This window comes from Natator depressus, chromosome 14, assembly GCF_965152275.1.
Source record: "Natator depressus isolate rNatDep1 chromosome 14, rNatDep2.hap1, whole genome shotgun sequence".
NCBI classification, from domain to species: domain Eukaryota; kingdom Metazoa; phylum Chordata; order Testudines; family Cheloniidae; genus Natator; species Natator depressus.
In genome coordinates, this window is record NC_134247.1 from 1,212,807 (window position 1) to 1,234,417 (window position 21,611).

At 44.5% G+C, this 21,611-nt stretch overlaps 1 protein-coding gene across 1 annotated transcript in view; it reads right to left on the reverse strand.

The window, feature by feature from the left end:
• The window catches only part of DNAH17 (dynein axonemal heavy chain 17), a 94,769-nt gene that overhangs the window by 65,934 nt on the left and 7,224 nt on the right, over positions 1-21,611 (reverse strand). The window contains exons 5-21 of the mRNA XM_074971476.1: positions 19,181-19,348; positions 18,815-18,931; positions 17,481-17,746; positions 17,086-17,281; positions 16,624-16,770; positions 16,003-16,111; positions 14,887-14,990; positions 14,616-14,756; positions 13,851-13,994; positions 12,241-12,410; positions 9,822-10,095; positions 8,265-8,434; positions 7,537-7,759; positions 4,533-4,649; positions 3,434-3,520; positions 2,733-2,885; positions 1,215-1,463 (exon numbers count right to left, since the gene is read on the reverse strand). Of these exons, the coding sequence (XP_074827577.1) occupies positions 1,215-1,463; positions 2,733-2,885; positions 3,434-3,520; positions 4,533-4,649; positions 7,537-7,759; positions 8,265-8,434; positions 9,822-10,095; positions 12,241-12,410; positions 13,851-13,994; positions 14,616-14,756; positions 14,887-14,990; positions 16,003-16,111; positions 16,624-16,770; positions 17,086-17,281; positions 17,481-17,746; positions 18,815-18,931; positions 19,181-19,348 (2,835 nt within the window). The remainder of the gene's footprint in view (positions 1-1,214; positions 1,464-2,732; positions 2,886-3,433; positions 3,521-4,532; positions 4,650-7,536; positions 7,760-8,264; positions 8,435-9,821; positions 10,096-12,240; positions 12,411-13,850; positions 13,995-14,615; positions 14,757-14,886; positions 14,991-16,002; positions 16,112-16,623; positions 16,771-17,085; positions 17,282-17,480; positions 17,747-18,814; positions 18,932-19,180; positions 19,349-21,611) is intronic.

The window sequence follows — 21,611 nt, forward strand, 5'->3', positions numbered from 1 at the left end:
CTAGAGGACACAGTACTCCAACAGAGGCCTCAGATTGCTAAGGAGGAGTACAAAGGAATAGCACAAGCATGTAGGGACAACATCTGAAAGGGTAAGGCACAAAATGAGTTACACCTAGCAAGGGCCATAAAAGGCAAGAAGAAGAGGCTCTATAAATATGTTAGGAGCTTGCGAAAGTTGAAGGAAAGTGTAGGTCCACTACTTTGTTAGTTAGGAAGGAGAGCTAATAATGAATGACATCAGAAGACTGAGGTGCTTAATGCTTATTTTGCTTCAGTTTTCACTAAAAATGTTAATGGTGATGAGATATGTATCTCAATTAAATATTAATAAGGGAGAAGGAATGCAAGCCAAAATAGGGAAAGAACAGCTTAAAGAATATTTAGATAAGTTAGATGTATTCAAATTGGCAGGGCCTGATGAAATTCACCTTAGGGTACATCAGGAACTAAATTTTGGAACTGTTAGTGATTATTCTTGAGAACTGCTGGAGGACGGGTGAGGTCCCAGAGGACTGGAGAAGGGCAAACAAAGCACCTATTTTTACAAAGGGGATCAAAGAGGACCTGGGGAACTATAGTCCAGTCAGTCTAACTTCAATACCTAGAAAGATACTGGAACAAATTATTAAACAATCAGTTTGTAAGCACGTAGAGGATAATAGGGCTATAAGTAATAGCCAACATGGATTTGTCAAGAACAAATCACGCCAAACAAACCTAATTTCTTTCTTTGACAGGGTTACTGGCCTTAATGGATAGGGAGAAGATGTAGATGGGATATATCTTGATTTTTAGTAAGCCTTTTGACAGAGTCAAAATTCTCTACAGTGATTCACAGTTCAGTAGATACAATCATCATGCTTAGTTTCATTTTTGTTTATTCTGTATTTTGATGAATGTCCAGGTTTGATATGTTTGGATACTTGCAAGTAGTGGCCATCCAGCAATAGTAAAGCATGTGACAGATCATTTCAGTTTGATAGGAATGATATTAAAGGTCTGAAGTCATTTAGATGCTTTTGAAAATGTTACCTAGGAGCCTAAGTTGCATTTTCAAAAGAGAAGGAGGCACTTTCATGACTAAAGTTACTTTCGAAGGTGGGACTTAGGCACCTATGTCATTTAGGTTCTTTTGAAACTGTTACCCCTTCCCAGGATTGGGGAATGCTGGCATTTACTCATCAATACATTTTTGAAACCTGCTCAGATTACCTTGGTTGCTTGCATGAGCTCATGCCAATGACGATCTCTAATAGCAGGATTCTGAAGGTCATTCACAGCTCGCAGGGAGGTTATCATGTTTTTCACTGTGTTATCCAATCCTGTGAATGCATCCCAGGGTCTCATTTCTTTATCCAAACTTCTCACATCTTTAGCAAACTTTTTAGAATCAATATCCATCTGCTCCACATTAATCTCTTTCCATTTGGTGGTCTTCCAGTCATTGATGCTTGCATTAACCTGAATTGGGAAGGCAGTTCCACATGCCATACTATTACCAAACATGCAGATCAATATTTTCTATCACTTATTCATCCTAAGTGTATTATTGTTCCACTTTCACAATTCTTACTCCTGTTTCCAAAAGACTGTAATGTTGCTCTCATTCCAACAGTACTGCAGAGCACACATTCATGTTCCCCTATGTTTCTCCTTGTTGCAGGGACTGAGCTGGTGCAGTCTGTGGTGACATGACTGGCAGATGGCCTATTACCTCTCCAGTAGACTGCTGAGAACCTGGTTAACAGGGCTTCTTCATTTTCCTCTTCCAACAACACAGTTCTCTGGGGAACTACGGGAGCTTCCTGCTTTGCTTTGTAGTTTGGTTTTGTGTATGTAACCCATGCCTGCTCAGTGTGGAACTCTGTCTCCCTGACACCCCAAGATGGCTAGGCCAGCTAAAGATTGATGAGCCTGCTACAGAGCTGGCTGAGTGACTTCTGTCTTTCAGATCATGTATTAAGCTCAAGAGGTCCCAGGTTTAATCCTTGCTGCCAACAGGGTTACATAAATTTTGAATTTGCTGCTTGTACTATCCTGAAAGGTTGGTGCCACTCCAGACGACAGCAGTATTCCCAGAATAAAACTTCTGCTGGCTGAGAGCATTTTGTGCTCAAACAAGAGCGTCCAGCAAACTTTCCCTTTTTGGTCATTCTGCCCAGCCACGAAACTGCCAATATCTTGCCCCACACAGGGCCTTGGAAAGGGGATGTTGCCACCTATAGCCATTGTGCTTTTTAACCACGCTAGCGCACACAGCATTTGCTTTTCATACACAGTAGTTTAAAAAATAGCAACTTCAGTATTCTGAGTGCCAGCCCCAGCCTGTTAACACATCTCTTGCTTTCGGTTTGCAGGTCACAAGTCCATGTGTTCAGTTTAAAAAGCCAGCAGAGAGTTTTTCCCTTATTCTGAGCTTCCTGCAAATACATTCTCTTGTCCTAAACAGTGAGCAATCTCCCCTGAGCAGCTGAGATCATCAGGCAAGTGCCATTATCATTAATATTTATTGTTTCTCTGAGGGTAGTGCATAGCATCCCCGATTGGGGTCAGAGCCCCAGCATGCTAGGCACTGCAAACACAAATATAAAGACAGTCTCTGCCCTGCAGTGGGGAAGGATAAGGGGAACAGTGAAACAATCCTGATTAGCCTGGCAAGTAGCAATGTCTCAGCACTCCATTCTTCAGATACCCTTCCCCTTGTGCTACATTCCAAAGGCAAATACTTACCAAGACAATCATATCCCAGAGCTCTTTGAGTAAACGTACTTCTTTATGGCATATTTTGAGTTGTTTATAATCTGGGACTGACACCTCAAACAACCCAGCTGATTTGGACAGGGCTTCCATGTCACTTTCCATAGCAGTGATACTCTTTTGTTGCTAGAACCATGAAAAGAAAAGGTCTGAGCCGGCAGCTAGGTGCTGGTGTGGCCTCACTGCGCATTAAGAGAAATGGAACATCTCCACTTTTCTAGAATAACTCACTGGCCACAACATGCACAAATGGCCAAGTGCTCTCTTTGTGCATGGCCCAAGCCTGTAGGGTGGGGAGTCTAAACGAGAGGAATCCTCATCCTCCAGGCAGCTGAGCAGTAGCTGCACGGACATAGTCCAGACTCACAGAAATGTAGGGCTGGAAGGGACCTGGAGAAGTCATCAAGTCCAGCTTCTGTTGTAGTAGCCACTGTTCAGGAAACATCTCCCTTTTGCAGGGATGCACTGCGGGTGGATCTGCACAGCCAAGCCCCTCCCCCTTCCCCAGGCCTCGGTCACAAACCCTAGTCAGAGCACAGGAGCAGTGCAGACTCCTGGAACCCCGCTGGCCATCTGTGCAAGAGAATTGTGTCAGTTCTGCAGCAGCCACAGCCCATGCAAGGCAGGTGGAGAGAGGATCTGCCCCTAAACGCCCTCCCATCTCTGCCAATTACCGTGTTTAAGGACCGATATGGATCTGGGTCAGTAAAAGAAAAGGGAGCGTCTTCTCGGAATTTCTCCCTAAACTCGTGTTGTTTAATCTGCAAGGAAGCAGAGACAGAGACTGTCACACGCAGGCAGGAGGTAGGCACATTCAGCACTGTTAGAGGCCAAGGTGTGAAGGAGGGCTGTCTGGCCAAGGCAAGGCCTACTTCAGACTCAGGCAGTTCTGCTTGTTTTGAGCTGGGTTGCAGCTGCTGTCCTGGACAATGAAGTGCATCCACTGTTTACTAGCAGACTCACAATGCTGGAACGACCAGGCAGCTGGTGTGACCAAGAGCACTGGTTTCCCATATATGCTGGTTTCCACGTGTGTGCTTTTTCTTTTGGCTAAGGCATCCGAGCCATGCTGTCATTTCCAGGACAGATGAGTCCAACATGCTCTTCATGGGGCAATACTTTAAAACCTCTGGGAAACCAGTTAGTGCAGGACATGGCTGCTCGCTTGCTGGGCAGAGTTGCAGACAAAGAGCCAGTAACACTGCTGCTCTGGGCTCTGCCCTGGCACCCGTTAGCTCCCTGCTGGACTGGAAGGTATTAGCCTATAAAGCCCTGCATGGCTGGGGACCTTATTGCCTTCAAAACCCCTCTCCTTCCTTATGCACGACACAGTTGTGATCAGGGTGGGGATGCTGCACTGCAGCCCTCTTGCATTCAGCAGGGTCAGGGCTAGTAGCATGGGGCTTTCTACGAGGGGCCTTGACCAGGGAACACTTCCCCACTCATTCTGACAGAGCCTGGATTCACTCCTGGCACATGGTGAGGGGTGTTACTCTGTTGGTTGATTTGGGGTGACCAGGACTAGTCTGGTGGTTCAGATATGGGCAGTTCATTGCCTGATTGCTTGTTGGTTGTTTCCATTACTGCCTGGTGTTGAGGTTGTAGCTTTTAAGCTTTGTTAAGTGCGTAGAGTCTCAGGGACAGGTACCTGAATGCAAAATGTATGCAAAACGTTAATGCAGGTTCACACACATCCTAGTCTAGACAAGAAGCTGAGGCCAGTCCAGCTCAGCACACTACAGAGAAACATCCAGCATCCCACAATCAGAGTACCTCAAACTGCTGACACTTCCTGCGAAGGATTGCCACCTCCGTGGCCTGCAGAGGAGCCACATTCTGTTTCACCTGGAAAGATAACTTCTTGGTGTTGTTCCATTGCTCCGGCAGATCCTACAGCGAGCAAAAGTAGAATCACCACCAAAACCCATTTCACCCAAGAGAGGTGACGGATGCTTATGCTTCGTCTGGCAAAGATGAACCCACCTACATCCCGAAGTTCCTATGAAGGAGAACATGTGGGCAGCGAACAGGCAGGGCAACATTTGCAGATAACTCAAAGTGATTTAGGTTAGTCGAGACTAACGAACACAAACCTGGGAGGAACTTCAAAGGGACTGGGCAAAGCTAGGTGAATGGGCAGCACAAGGGCAAAGTAAACTCCCTGTTGACACATATGTGGAAAGGAATTATTCAAACTCCGCATACACCGTGGCAGTGTGATGCTGGCAGACCAGGTGCCAGCTCATGCCAAGGTTCCCAGGGCTCAGTGGAACACTGACAAATACAGAGATGGAATTAGTCTGGCTCATGTGTGTTTTAGCATTGTTAAAATAGGGATTAGAATTATGAGTATGTGTTTAGTTTTTATTGAACGCTTGTGAACTGCTGCATGCATTAATCTCAGTCTGTGTCTACACTACTGCGGTAAGTCGACCTAAGTTACGCTACTCCAGCTACGTGAATAACGTAACTGCAGTGGACATAGCGTAGGTCGACTTACTGCGATGTCTACATCGCGCTGGGTCAATGGGAGATACTCTCTGTCAACTTATCTTACTCCTCTTGTTCCCAGTGGTGTATGGGGTCAACCGGAGAGCCCTCTGCTGTCGATTTAGTGGGTCTTCACTAGACCCGCTAAATTGACTCCCTGTGCATCGATCGCCAAAGCGTCGCTCCTGTGGTAGTGTAGACACAGACATAGCCTCACTTATAACATTAGGTTTCAGAGTAGCAGCCGTAGTATCCCATATTGTAAGGGAATATTTGATCATTGGTATTGTAAGACTCTATAACTATGTAAATCACCACACAGGAGAGTGACAGTAACTAGTGTGATGTGCTGATCTGGAACCAAAGGTGTTACGTCCTGCTCAACGGCAGCCAAACTATTATGGAATATTAAAGAGGACAAAAGATTTTGTTCTCTGCTCCCCCACCTCCCATGAAGAGGAGTCATGCAAGTGGATTCCTCCCATCAGTGGAGTTTGCAGCTCAGAGCACATGGGAGGAGGGGAATAAAAATCCCTAACCAGAAGAAACTCTCTCTCTCTCTCTCTGCTGCTTGGACTCTGCGAGACAAAGTTTCTAGGCATACACAAGGGATCCCCAGTGCTTAGAGCCTGCTTATTATAGAAGTTTCTATTATTTTTGAAACTTAAGATTGTAATTCATTTCTGTATCTATGTTTACTCCTTTAACTTTGTAAATAACTCTTTTTATTTCCTTTTCCTGTTGAATAAAATCTGTATATAGTTTATTACAGGATTGGCTACAAACATTGTCTGTGCTATGAGAGCTAAGGTGCAGTTGACCTGAGAAAGTGATTGGTGCTTTGGTTCTGGGAGTAACCGGACTACTGCAATGATTCTTGGTGTAAGGGACTATCTATCACAAAGGCAAGCTCACTTTGGTGGCGAGACAGATTGGAGTATCCCAAGGGCCTGTCAGACTCCTAGTGCCTGAGGATTTTACATTTGGTAATTGGTTGGTGAAATCTAAGTATCAAACTCACCACCAATTTGCGGATTTGTGCCCTGGTTCTCAACAATCTGCCCTGAGGTTGGTATTCACACTCCTGGGTCACTGCAGGCAGCTTGACAGTGGGTTCTAAATTAACTAAAACCATTCAAGAAACCAATTTGGGCTTAACTGCGGGCAGCTCAATGAGCATCTCTTCTCGGTGAGCAGCAATGTTGAAAACAAAAAACAACGTGTCAAAGTCAAATAGAATGGAAGAGAAGAGAAGACAGACTCCTTGAATGCCCTTGTCTAACCCAATGGGATCCCTCCCTGAATACTGTAATGCCCTTGTATAGACCAATGGGGACGCCTCCCCCAGGTACTGAGAACACTCCAATGCTCTTTATAATCCAGTGGGACACCTCCTCTGGATACTGTTCTGTTCACCCTACCTCACAAATACACAGCAGATGTGGGCAGGGGAATGCCATTCAGAGATGGGTGATAAACATGGTGAAAGGCCTGAAAAGACTGTCTTACAATAGATGGAAAGGCTGGGATTGCCTAGTTTGGAGAGAATGTGATGGAGGCTTACGAAAGAGTGATTTTTACTGTCTCTCAAGAACCAGGGGAGAGAGAAAATGAAAATGGAAGGCAGCAAATTTTAAAAACAGACACAAGAAATGTTTTTCTACACAAAGCACAATTTACCTGGGAACTCGTGGCCAGGAGCTCAGCAGAATTCAGAGCAGAGTTAGGTATTTGTATGGAAAACAAGAACACCCCAGTTACATTAGAAGGGATCAAAACAATTGTATTTGTGAGGGCTAGAAACCCTGCTGATTCAGGGCAAAAGGCAGCCACTGACTGAGGGGGGTCAGGAAGGAACTGCCCCATGGGGAGATGATTCCATAACTGTCCTCGGAAGGGTTCTTTGCCCCTTCCTCTGAAGCATGTGGTACCAGCCACTGTCAGAGAGGTCTAGACAGACTCTTGGAAGATCCAGCAAGGCCATTCCTGTAGTCCTTCTGGTAACAAGTAAAGAGTGACCATCTCAGAGAAAAGGTTTCCTGCTTGCCTTTATGACAGAGACTTATTTTTGCAGCACAGTAACAGATGGCATTAGTAACGCAGGGATTGATTTTAGTCATTTTCTATAAAGAGTTAGAACCTCTGCACTGGAGCGTGCAATAAAAATGATTAAAGGTGAGTTTGGATCTCAGCCTACTACAAAGAAGCAAATTCGTCAGATTTCATTATTAAAAATACCTCAAAGCTACACCCTACAAACCTGAGCTAACAGCATTAAATAACCTACATGCAGCTGCATATGAATTTCTTCCGGCATCTCTTCTCCGTAAGTCTTCAGCAGTTCGATTGTTTGCTTTAAGGGCTCAAACATGTGGTCTGTAGCTGCCTGTCTATCTTTGACTTTCATCAAGTGTCCCATCACCTCCACTAGCCCATTATAATCTCCTTCTTTCAGAGGTTTACTCAAGCCTGCATTTGTTTCTTTCATGAAAGCAGCTAGCTCCTGGAGACTAAAAGAAAAGAAGCCAGTGGGAATCTTGACTGCCCAAATGGATCCACAGCCCTGGCTCATTGTGCTCTGGCCAAGTGAGCAGCATTCAAGCGGGGCTACACCCTTTCCAAGTCCAGGTGCCCCAGGAGTGGAGATACCCGGGACAATTCTCCAAGGAGAACAAAAACTGGAGTCTCAGATCCTCAGTGTGTGTAAACGGATGCCACTCCACTGGCCTTCAGGTCTGAGTACGACCCGCTAGCACCTTGTTAAACATGATCTGCTCTGGTCTACGCTGTGCGCAAAGCGCCATTTGATATCATGTTAGTTTGAATTTCTTGGCCACTATGTTTAAAACACACACCATTTTCCTAGTCCAGAACTGACCTTAGTCTTGGTCTCCATGTATGATAGTCATTAGCACAGCTACAAAATCCTTGCCTCCAACATTAATCTTAACCCCTAGTTCCCATCCTGTGTGTGTCAGGCAAGATTTGCTTTGGAGAACCACTCTCTTGTTTTACCTGGTAGTGATGTGGTCAATGAGATGCTGCTTAAACATGAGGCTCCAGCGCTTGATAATATTTAAAAGTGCTTGTTTGAATGGACGGCAGTCGCTCTGCAGCCAGCCATTGAACACCTTGGTGTTCTCAAACTTGGACACTTCCTCGTAGAGCTTCTCATAGGAGTCAATCTGAAATGCATGTAGAAACGACATGCTTGGAACAATCGCAGAACTGCCAGTGGGGCTATTGTCCGGGGGCTTCACAAAATCATTTTTTGTAATTCAAGATTTTCAATAGTAAAACCTTGAGAGCAACTATTTCCATACTATTCGAGACCCAGATTTCCCTGTGTCCGGGAGCACCTAGACACACTGTAATGCTGCATTAACAGCTCTCAGTGAGGCTGGAGCAAAATGCTGTCAGGGCAGCTGCTACCAAAGCCAGACCCTGCATACAGGTCAGCACAGGGATGCTGAGCTAGTGAGTCCCTCAGCGCTGGGCTTTGAAACGTGCTTGAGGGACAGGTTTAAATATTTTTAAAAACCAACATTTTATCCCATCCTGGGCCAGATCTTGCAACTGGTGTAAATCAGCATTGCTCCATTAGAATCAATGGGCCCGATCCCCAGCTGGTCTAAGTTGGCGTCATTCCACTGACGTCAGTGAAGATTGCCTATGTTACTTTAATGGAACTACATGGATTTGCACCAGTTGCTCGCTCTCTCCCTCTCTCTTTCAGGGGCCTGATTCTCCACAGTCTTGCACCTTGCCTCACCATTTACACCTATGCAAAGTGGATACAAATTCTCTATTCTGACTTGGCGACTTTGTTACACCCACTGTGGACAGGCATAAATGAGACTGGGGCGGGGGCAGGTTTGTGGGTAAATCAGGTCCTAGAGGTCTATCACCTTGGTATCTCAGTGCATTAGGGTTGGTGGATGCATGGGTGTTCTCCATACAATGGCAAGATGGAAAAGAAACATGTGCCCTGGGCTCCTGTGATATGGGTATAGAGCAGAGGTCCCCAAACTATTCAGGGGGGTGCAGTGAGGTCCAGGCCAGGCCCCTATGGGGATGGGGAGGGAGTACCACCCAAGCCCTGCTCTGCTCCCAGCTCTGCTCTGGACCTACCCCAGCCCACAACTGTGCCCTAGCTCCTGGCCCCACACCTGACCCCTCCCCTGACCATGGCTCTGCACCTGGTCCTACACCCTTCTCTTGGCCCCAGACCCACCCACAGCTGCAGCCCCAGCCTCAGCCTCATTACTCCTGTCTGCATCCCCTCACCCCGCAGGAGCTCCAGCCCCATTCCTGGCTCCAGGGGGGGCGTGGCCCTGAAAAGTTTGGGGACCACTGGTACAGAGAGATTCCCTCAATGGCGGGGGTAGGGGGGGTCCCTCTGCTCCCCTGCAGAAGGATGGAAAGAGCTTGGGAGCCATGGGAAGGATGGTCTATAAGGGGGCTGGCTGGCCCTGCACCAGCATCGCTGCTGTTTTCCTCATAGTACCAGACTTGTATCATCGACCTGCCATGCAGCTAGCCACAGCCCCTTTGCTCTGGGAGTTCTCTCACCTGTTGCTGGAACTGCTCTAAGGTGGGTGGGATGTGTGGTAAGTAGTCCTCTGCATGAGACTCCAGCTCCTCTGGGGTGAACACGTGACCAAACGTGAGGAAGCGCTGCATAAACTCATGGTGATCATCCATCCACAAATAGGAATATTTCTCAAAGGAGTCTTCATATTCCTCAGCTTGTTTCATGGCACTGACAACTAGAGAAACCACCTCTTCTCTTATTTCAATTAGATCTGACATATCTTCCAGGTCACTCTGAAAGACACCCACTTCTCTTTAGGGTCAGGAAGTAAACGAATGCAACACACAACACTAAATATCACATTAGGGTTACACAGGAATGCTCAAAGGAACACATGTAAAAGCTAAGGTTTCTCAGTGACATTATCTCACCTGCATTGCACATACATACATACTGTTAATATACAGTTACAGTGTACATATATCACCAAAAATGATACACACTTGCAGTATGGGAAAATCTACTGTTAATATGAGAACCTTCACTTAAGCATTTCTTGACATATTAGTGTTTTAATCCATAAGCATTTTAGGTTTTTGCATTTAATTTCCATCATTTTGGTTTATTCAGAAAGAGAGAGAGACTGACTGTTTCTCTCTACCAAGGTCAGCATGGAGTCAACATCTACATGTTACTGTCCTCAGCATCTCTGATACTCCCTTTGTCCAACTGACAGTTCCGGATCCCAGTGTGTCACAAAAACTCTCTCAAAACTGTCACTAGATGTGCTGGGATACCCCTGAGAACACCCCCCTGCCAGATAAGGCTTCCCTCTACTCCCATCTTGCTGAGCTAGACACACCAGTCAGCTCCAGCACAGACCAAGAGGTTGGGCCACGCCCCACTGCAGTTCACAGAAACCAAGATTAATTTAGCCCAGGGGCTTCTCAGTTAACAGGGACTTTCCCAGCACCCAGTATTCAGTCTTTCTGGGAGCCTAAATCCCAAATAAATCCATTTTACTCTGTATAAAGCTTATACAGGGTAAACTCAAATTGTCCACCCTCTATAACACTGATAGAGAGATATGCACAGCTGTTTGCTCCCCCAGGTATTAACCACTTACTCTGGGTTCACTAATAAACAAAAGTAATTTTATTAAATACAAAAAGTAGGATTTAAGTGGTTCCAAGTAATAACAGACAGAACAAATTAAGTTACCAAGCAAAATAAACTAGGGGTTTTCTCATGACTGCAGCCCCCTTTGTTCTGCTCCACCCCCTTTTATAGCTTTGGCACAAGGCGGGAATCTTTTGTCTCTCTGGGTCCCACCCCTCATTCTAAATGGAAAAGCACCAGGTTTAAGATGGATTCCAGCATCTGGTGACAGGGTCACATGTCACTGTAAGACCTCATTCTTCATTACCCACAGGTTGGTACACAAGAAGGCTTGCAGGTAAATAAACCATCTACAACCAATTGTCCTAGTCAATGGGAGCCATCAAGATTCTAAACCACCATTAATGGCCCACACTTTGCATAATTACAATAGGACCTCAGAGTTAACTTCATATTTCTAGTTTTAGATACAAGAATTATATATACGTACAAATAGGATGACCACACTCAGTAGATTATAAGCTTTGTAATGATACCTTACAAGAGACCTTTTGCATAAAGCATATTCCATTTACATTATATTCACATTCCAAGCATATTTTCATAAAGCATATGGAGTGCAACGTCACACCCAGGTTGCACCTGGAATTGCACATGGCTTCACAGTCAGAAGTGCATCTTTTTCCATCTGCATGGGGTGTGATACTTGTGACAGTCTCTCTGATATTCACATCATCACAGTTATGCAAGCCTTTGCTACTGTCACACTGTGCTCTATATAGGGTTAGCCTGGAAAACCACTCTGAAGCTAAGCTAAGCCAAGCCAAGCCATTAATGCTCAAATAAATTTCTTAGTCTCTAAGGTGCCACAAGTACTCCTTTTCTTTTTGCGAATACAGACTAACACGGCTGCTACTCTGAAACCTGAAGCTACAAACAGTGCAAAATGCAGAGGCCTATTTACTTAGCAGGGCTGGCCATAAGGAGCATGCTACACCCTTGCTCCAAATACTGCATTAGCTCCCTAGTTACTTTGGGCTGCAATTGCAGATATGGATATTGATACTGAAAGCCCCCCATGTTTTGAGCTTTGAAACCCTAGAAACCAGCTTTCTCCCTATGCAACATTACAAGGATTCATTTTCTTGTAATCTAAAAGCTTATGTGCATGTGCCCCGAGAGGCAGTGACACGTGTGTTGAAAAAATCACCAAAAGAAGTCAGTCAGTCATTCAGCTCTCAGGAAATGCTGGTGCGAGGCAAGAAGCTCTGTGCGTGGCAGACAAACATTGCTAAGGAAAGAGTCCAGGTCACAGAAGGACTAACCTTGTAGCTGAGCTTCCTCTTAGCCAGCCTGGGTATAAGTTTAGCTGTGTTATAGATATCGTTCATTAGATTTTCCACCACTTCCAGAAAACCATTATCTTCTCCCACTTCCAGCGATGGACGGTATCTTAATTCATCATTATATAGTTCCATGTGCACTTCAAACAAAGGAGCTGCATTGGCCTGAGATACATCAGTGCAAAGCGCATTACTGTCTGCCTTCCAAACACCTGCCATCACCCCCATCTTGAATGTACTATTTAGCCCACTACATTAACTGCCTCATTGCTAACCCTGTCTGACTTCCTTTAGCTGGCTGCTGCCCCAGTGCTCCACTGACTCTGCTAGTCGCGGCTTCTCCACGCTCATGCATGGCCTCTCTACTCCCCCTTTAGCACCTCTCTCTTCCCAGAGGTCCGTGACTCTGTGCTGCCCTACATTTCTGACTGCTCCTTATCATCATTATTCTCTCTACAAGGGGGGCTACTGCAGTTGATCTTGAGGCAGAAATTAAGGGCACAGAGCATTTTAATGATCAGGGCCAGATTTCTTTTCTATTCCATTCTATACACGTTCTTGGACTGTGCTCGTTACCACAGTATCTGAGCAATTCAGTGGCACCCTGGATGCGTGGGTGTAGAGGAGATACACTGATGTTGTGGCCTAGAGACAGGGAGGGGAACATGGTGAGAGTTCAATGGTGAAAGAGGAAAGGGTAGAAAGTGTTTAGAAGGAAACAGGAGCTCAGTTTGGCCACATTAAGCAGCGGGGTTACACGATGAGGCATCTGGGACGAGACGGAAGGGGCAGCACAGGGGAGGAGAGGCTGATTCATGACTGCAGAGCAGAGGAGAAACTCGGAATGGAGAAGACAGCGCAGGGCTGCAGATGGAACTAGGGAGTCCTCCACTGTCTCAGCTGGGCATTTCTCCTCCCTCTCACTCTCTGAAGGCGTCTCTTCTAGGGCTTGGTCCTTGACCGTCTGCTCTTTGTCAGTGGGCGCATGTGTGTGGTCACAAGTAACCATTCACCACCCTCATTCTGTCCTCTCTCTGCAGTCTCTTTGCCCTCTGCCAGAGCAACACCATTTGCTCCTGGACCCCTGCTCCCAACTCCACACCCGGGCTAATCTGAACTCCCCACCTCTGCTCCCAAGCTCTCCCCTCTTGTTCCCTTCTTTATTATAGTTAGCAATTTCAAAGACCCGCAATCCTCTGCTCAGCAGCTGCTGAAGCACTGTGGGATAGTGGCCTAAATTGTCCCAGAATTCACTTGCACATCCACAGAGGGATTGGTGTGCACATGCTCAGATGGCTGCAATGGCAAATAAGAGGTGGGAGGGTGGGGGCACGTCACATACTAAACCGCATTGTTTGTAACTGATTACAATAGCCAGGCCACTAACAGGTACAAAAGCATGGTTGCAGCTGTCCTGTGGACAGACCTGTGTAGTATGTACTGAGACAATAAATTCAGTGCATGCAATCTGACTTCAAGAGATGTTTTAAGAAATCAGAAAAATGGTGGTTTCCTTAAATAACTCACAAATAATAGTGGCAGGTGCATTATATATGTGCAAACACTGACATGTCATAAAAGGGAAGAGGAGACTGGATAACATACATCAGCTGCCATGTTAGTGAGCAGAAACTGTAAAGATTTGCGAATAAACTGGAAGAATCCATCTAAAACCATGTCATCCACATAGTCCACATAGTCTTGCCATGTTTGGGATGTCTTATCAGCCCTAAATAAGTCTGCATTCTCCTGCAAAAAGAAACAAGCTATATTAACCTTTTGTTTGATAAATGGTCAGGCAAATACCCCACCTTCTTTCAATGAAAAACGGGACTGAACATTTGATTAAGTTAAAAGTCTAGTTGTCTGGTACCTAATGTCTATGTAGTTGCTTCCCTGGCCATTCTCTACAATTCCATTTGAATGTAAGGGAAAGAAACAACTTTTATGTAATGTCCTCTGAAAAGAAACTGTCCCCAGGTCATGCCAAAAAGTCATACATGTGTCAAAAATTCCTCCGACAGCTGACAGACAGACTTCTTTTATCTCAGTTGTACAGTAGCAACATGAGAAAAAACAAACAATAAATGAATCCCGCCAGAGGTCTTTAACAAAGCACTGCAGGCTCGTGCATGAAGTCCTTACTGAGCTATAACGACCACTGACTTCTGTGGGAGTTTTGCCAGAGTAAAGACTTGAAGGTTGTGCCCCAGATAGTTTGAGTCCACCATGCACATCCACACATGGAAAACATTAGTATGTGGAAGTGGTTTGAAGTTTAAAAGTGCTACAGCGCATAAGTGCTAGATATAATTAACTATTGTTAAAACAGTTCCAACTAGATTGAGTTTATCTTTCCTAGTTTCTTACCATAAGCATAGTCTGAATCTTTTGTCCAGCATCTTTAATTGCTGCATAGCGTTTGTTTATGGTATGACCTTTTCCATCCAAGTCTAAGAGAGACGTTTCCTTATTGTCTTTCCTTTCAAATAGAGGACTGGCTGACCATTCCTGTAAGGAAAAAAGACCTAAAAGATGCACTTTTATTACCCTTGGGAAATACTATGCCTGGAGAGGAGAGAGATTTAATATATACCAAGAATGTTATTTTCAAAAGTGCCTGGAAAAATCTGTCACCCACCTGCATAAGCTGATTGATATTCTCCACATTTAACTTAGTTTTCTGGATTCTTGCTTCTAAATCATGCAAGACATTTCTCATCTCTTGAATATATTCCATAACACCTAAGAGAAAAATGCATTTCTAGCTAGTAGGCAGATAAGGTCTCCAGACATCAAAGTAACTGTCTGCCTGATGGCTCTGATCATCAGATTGTTGAGGAGAGATACAAAAGAAATTTACCTGTAATTTGTATTCTCAGATGGTAAATCTGACAGTGGATCCATGCTCTGCTTTATGCACGTGGCAGCTGAGGCTTCCCTAACTGAAGGCTTTGGCTGCCACACAACAGAATGTCAGCACCCCACAGCCTCTGCTCAGTGGGTCTAACACCCCTACTGCCTCCCATCTTTAGTCCTTTCTTAGACCCAAAAGGTAGAAGATTAATGAAAACATTGCAAATTCTTCCTGCTAATCCCAGTATATTCTTGATCCATGTAGGACATAGAAAGGCTTTTCATAATGAATGGGATCTGGCAGGGCTTCTATATACTCCAATTGCCTCTGTGGAATAAGCTCGGACTCAGAGTAGTTTGGTGTCAGTAATGAGGAAGGAGGCAGGAGTTGCTAGCCTACTTAGCAATGGCAGGTGTGCTCTACATGCTAGTGGCAGGTGCTCAAAGACTGTAGTCACCCACACAGGGTACAGACCTTGGGAGTGGGGATCTCTTAAAGGACTCACTTTGGAGGAACTAAGGTAAATGCCTCAAAAACGACATCTGCAAATCAACACAGAGAAGCATGGCTAGCCCAGCAAATAAGCAGCTGTGTAAGCCTTCACTCCCTGGGCTGGGAGCAGTGTGTGCTTGGCCTGGGGGGCAGACAGAACCACTCTGCATCCCTGTCAGTGACTGGCTCTTGAAGACCCAGCAATAGCCTCGAAGAGCCCCCATGTCAGCAACATCAAAGCCCTTCTAGGACCCGAGAACATGCCGGCCCAACCCGGGTCCTTTGGGCCAAGGAAATAAAGGCGAACAAATGGCTCTAATGTTATGAAGCAGGGGATTCTCCCCAAAATGCACACAGAAAAATTTTGTCATCTGGAAACAGGTAATGATGAAGTGCCTGACTTTGTACCTTCATTGCTCCAAAACAAGGTGGTTTCGGCTTCCTGCAGCTTGACATCATTCTCTTCTAACTCCTGCTTGACCAGTGGAAGCTCTACTGACAATATGGTGGTCTTGATCTGGAAAACAAAAGCATCACTGGCTTAGGATCCAAAAATAGTTCTGTGGGGCAAAGGGTGAGCGGCTGCCTTATCTGCTGAAAAGCAGCCTTTTCGGCGCACACCCATGTTTGAACCATCTTAGCTGGTTTCAGAGGGAGAAATGGAGGCCTCACATTCCCACAGACAGGCTGGAAGGGTAGAACAGCATTGGTGACATGGAAGAGGCCCCAGCAAGTGATGTTCTCTCAACTATCACGGTGATGTGCAGCAATCTGAAACCCTAAGATAGGCAGCTCTCTCCTGCAGTGCTAAGCCATGAAATAGTGCTAGTTAGACAGGACAGTTTCTTCAAACCACCTGGAATTCTTACAACCCATTTTATAATAGTTGGAGCACTACTTTAAAGGGTTACCCAGTTTTGTACAAACTGGGATCGAACTCTTCTAAACAAGGCAGCGAGACAGACACACACTGATCCGGTTTCACCATTTTGTTATCTTTCCATGTTGCCTCCCCTTTTTCAAACTTGCCTTATTGTACCAACCGACAATGAGATCCAGATTGCCCACAAACTTCCGGAAAGTTTCATTTTGAGAAAAGAGATTGCCAGCACTATCTGGAATATCTTTCTGCTTCTGAAAATTCAAATACTTGACTTCACGTAGGACAGCAACTAGCTACGAAATACAATAATTAGAAATAATTACCTATTCATAAAAGGAAAAGCTTCAGCATCATCCCATATTGAAAATCTCTCAAGAAAAATCAGGTATGAGTCCAAATGGTTTATCGCTGCTATTCAGTGAGGTGCCAGTCCAAACCAGCACACAAATGCAGCAAGGTTACTGTAAGGGGTCTGTCTCAGCAGTAGTAGTCAAAATAAAACAGACACTAACAGAACAGGGCTCATACAGTATCTGCTACAAACATTTCATTTCTGCCTGGACTGATTTCAACAAGACAGCTTTGTGTACAAGCATGGTGCCACCCACCTCCTTGCTGAAGTTCACGCTGATAAGATTACCGTCTGGATCTCTCAGTATCAGCGGCTGTTTGAGGTTAAATTGGCAGTCTGTATCGACTCGACTTATCCACTCTTCATAGGTCTTCTCTCGGTAATTCTGCAGCAAACGCATCATCTCCTTATACTTCTCGGACACCAGTTTAGCTTCAGCACTGACCATAACGCTGTAACCAAAGTAAAAGTTGCAATTGACGAAACAGATACACGGATAGAGCATGGGATTTAATCACCATGCCAAACAGAACCTTGGTGGTCTCAGTGGATACGTGCTTTGCCCTCTGTAAATTATCATTGATGCTCCGTCGTACATACACTGGATAACAGCATATCCTAAAATGCAAGATGCCAACAAAACTTACTTACGGGTGATCAATGGCTTGCAACTCCATCATTGGAGTCTCCAGTCTTTCTTGGAGCTCCAGAGCCCACTTCAGCTGCCCAGCAACAGGAGGCATATTTTTGCTGATAGGCGGCACACCTCCTGATTTTGTGGCCGCTATCTGGGCATCATACATTATCTTTGCATTGTCCAATTCAACATTAAACATTTCCAAAAGGGTGGAGTAGTGAGGGGACACTTCTGCCTTTATCAGAGGTCGGTCCAATAGTGATCCAAACATGTGTATTTGCTAAAGAACAAAGAAATTGGTAAGCTGTTTATACGTCAACGTATCTGCAGACATAGTCTATTGAGAATGCAGCTCCAAGAGGCATTAGTTAAATTATGCTCAAATCGCTCTAGATGTATATAATGCCTTTCATCTACTTCACAAATACTGGATCACCTAAAGATTCACCTCTTTCACAGGGCCCTTCCACAAACCACTTCAGTTAAATGGCCTCATCTCTCCACCTGGTCGACGTGCAGGAGACTAGATAGATACTAGAGCAAGAAATCGGAATTTCCATGCCATAGGAAATTTCCAAATTTTGAAAAAAAAAAGTTCTAAATTGGAACAAAAAGCTAAAATTAAAAAAATTTTCCACATCAAAACTTCAAAACATTCTTATTCACAACCATCAAAACATTTGTTTGATGTCAATTCATTTCATTTAGACTGTTCTAGGATATTAAAATGTTAAATGTAATATGTATATCATTAATATTGTAGTTTATAGTCAACATTTTAATATCCTAGAACAGTCTAAATGAAATTGCTTGAAATGAAAATGTCAAAAAACACTTCAGTATTGTTGAAATTAAATGAAAAAGTTGAAACAATTAATTCATATAGGCTTTTTCCTATTGAAAATGTCATCGAAATTGACAAGTTCCTGCAAAAAAAAAAAAATTTATTTTAACAAAACTGCATTTTCTGATGGAAAACAGCTCCATTGAAAATGTTTTTGACCAGCTCTAATATTTACATTCTAAGTTAACATCTTCCTCTGTGACACTCCCTCGCCATTAGCATCTGTCTGACCCGCACTCACCCCGACAGAATCTGGCTCCTCTAAGGAAAATCAGGCCCCTTTGAAGTATCTCAAGTTGGGCCCCCAAAATCTCTAAAGTAGCTTTTGAAAGTCTTGAACCTTTCATCATTATTTTAATGTATATATAAATACAGAAACATCTTAACTGACAAGAGTATTCATAGATTTGGTATCAGACCCCAAAGCAAATTCACCCTCATTAGGGCATGTGCTAACACTCTTGCTAGAAAAGAGGCACACCAACCATACACGCACATTTATACCTTGACAGCAGATTCAATACTATTACAGTCATTAAATCCCTGAGAAAAAATGGTTGCCAATCTTCTATCCAAATCCTGAATTTTGGTCTGGAACTCTGTAAAATCTTCATCAAATTCCTGTCAGTAAAAAGAACAAAGGATTCAAATAATAGGATTAAGTCATGCTTAGGTATTTTATATAGAGAACCATTCAATTTAAATGAACTGATTTTATGGATGAGTGCTAAGACCAGAGGTTTTTTTCCTAAAGTAAGTACATTTGTTGCCATGGTGACTATTCTAATATGCAGGTCCTTTGCCTTGTTCAAAGCAAGTAATTTATTCATCTAACAAATGAACACATTTTTCATACTAACATTTACTCACCTCTTCTGCAGGATCTAAGGGATCATATTTGCAATCAGCAAAAACCTTAATGAGTTCAGAGATTTCCTCATAAATCTGAAACACCATGCTCCCAAGGATGTTTCCTCTCACTCCTCCCAACTCAATTTTCTCCAGCTTCAGAAATTCAATTGTTGTTACATACAACTCCTAATGAACAGAAACAACCACCACACTCAATAAATCTTCATATCAAAATGCTGTTACCTACATGCCAGGGTTCTCTTGAAAGAGAACAGGCACCGGACACAGAATCCATGGGACTTGGGGATCAAGAAGAAAAATGCAGGTGCCAAATAACTAATAATAATCCAAATTCTATGTTGCGCTTAGTGTCTTTCATCAGAGGACTTCAAAGTATTATCTCCTTCCCTTTGCATAAAGGGAAAACAGAAACCCCGATTCAGCCAGGTACTTAAGCACACATTTAGCTTAATGGGACTAGTTACGTACTTACATTTAGGCACATGCTTAAGTGCCTTAGTGAATCAGGGCCTGCGTGATGAATGAGAGGGTCCCTATCTGTATTCCACTGTGGGGGATGTACGTGCTCCACGTGCCTGAGACCAGACAATTCTTCCTAGCTATGCCTCTTGGTCTGCACCTGCCTCCTTCCTCTCTTCATGCTCCAAACCAAGGGGAGAAGGGGTGGCACAGACCAACCACATCTCCTGTTCCTTCTCTCCCATGAATTGTAAGGATCCAAAGCAGCGGGGAAGGAGGATGGGTGGTGGAATACGGATAGGGACCATACATCTCGAAGAACACTGGTTACTGCATGGGTACAAAACCTCTCTTTCTTCTTCGAGTATTGGTCCCTATGTGTATGACGCTGTGGGTGACTGACAAGCAGCACTCATTGAGGAGGAAGGCATGAGGATGCTAATGACAAAAGGACCAAACCAAAGGATGCATCAGCTGCAGAAGCTTTCATGAGCCTGTAATGCCTTGTGAAGGCATGACAGAGCTCCACATTGCCACTTCACAGATGGCAGCGAGTGGCACCTCACACAGCAAGGCTACAGAAGGTGCCTTGGTTCCTGTAGAGTGGGCTTTCACACCTTCTGGAGGCCTCTCTGCTAACCGGTCAGAGAGTAGGATACAGCCTGAAATCCACTAGAAAGAGTCACTTCTCCCTTCAGCCCTTCCCCAGTGAAACAAACCGTTTAGGCAATTTCCTAAAGGATTTTGTTCTTGGTAGGTAGAATGCCAATGAAATGGAATCTCCTATCCCAATTACTGGCGTGTGCCTTGGGAAAAACCACAGGTATGTATGTTGTCTGGGTTAGGTGACAGTCCAAGATTAATTTGGGTGGGGTCAATCTTGGATACACTCTTAGCCTTCTGGAATATTGCGTATGGAGGATCAGCCATAAGGGCCCTAGTTCTCCTACCCTTCCAGCCAAAGTGATGGCCACTAGGAAGGTGGCTTTCATAGATAAATGGGTTAGCAAACATGTTGGTGAAGTTTCAGATGGGGACTCACTTGGCAGCCAGAGGACTAAGTTAAGATCCCATGTTGGAGCAAGTTTAGTTACTGGAGGGATGGTTCTGGCGAGACCCCTTAGAAAACACAGTCCCTGCAGGGTGCAAATGGAGCAATAGGCAGTTGGAGGGTTACAGGCATTAATCACTGCCAAGAGCACTCAGAGAGCTTGTTTACAATAGTGGGAATGTCTGGTTCCTCTGGGGAAAGCTGGCACTGATGAATCCAGAGAGAAGAATCTCTTAGCTCAATAGCACTTTCTGGTGGATTCCTTCTTGCTATTGTTGAAAGGAGATCCCCAGTGCCTGAATATGCTCTTCAGGAATCATGTAGGTCTGTTGTACGAATATTGAGATAAAAGGTGTTTAGGAACTCCCTCCCTGTCCAACATTACACAGTGTTAACCTAGGTCCGGGGACTGGCATACACAGATCTCAGCTTGCTTAGTACCATGGCAAATGCAACATTAACAATCACTTTAACCTTTTATTAAAGATACAGAAAAGAAGGTAAAATAGTTAAAGCATTTGAAATGTTAAGTAAAGCTTTCATTTTAACAACGTTTCTTGTTCCCTTTGCCATTAGCTGGAGCTGGTTTTAGAAGGAATAATCCCTTTATTTGACAGTCTCTCAGATGGTATCACAGATGGTGATAGTGTCCTTTTGGGGACAAGGAAAGAAGTTAGTTGAAATGGGCTGAAGCTGCTGCTGCTAATGTCCAATCCCATGTCATCCCAAGTGGTGTTGAAGATTCAGCTGGACCTGCCAAGGATGGCAACATCATCTGGATCCCTCTCTTTGACCAGAGCTGGTCAGGACTTCCCTCAGGATTAGGGCTAAGAAGGTCCAGGGTCCCAGGAGATGGTGGAAGTGGCAGCCATGATGGTGAAAGTTCGCTCCAGTAGTATCCGTCTGTTCTTCTCCATC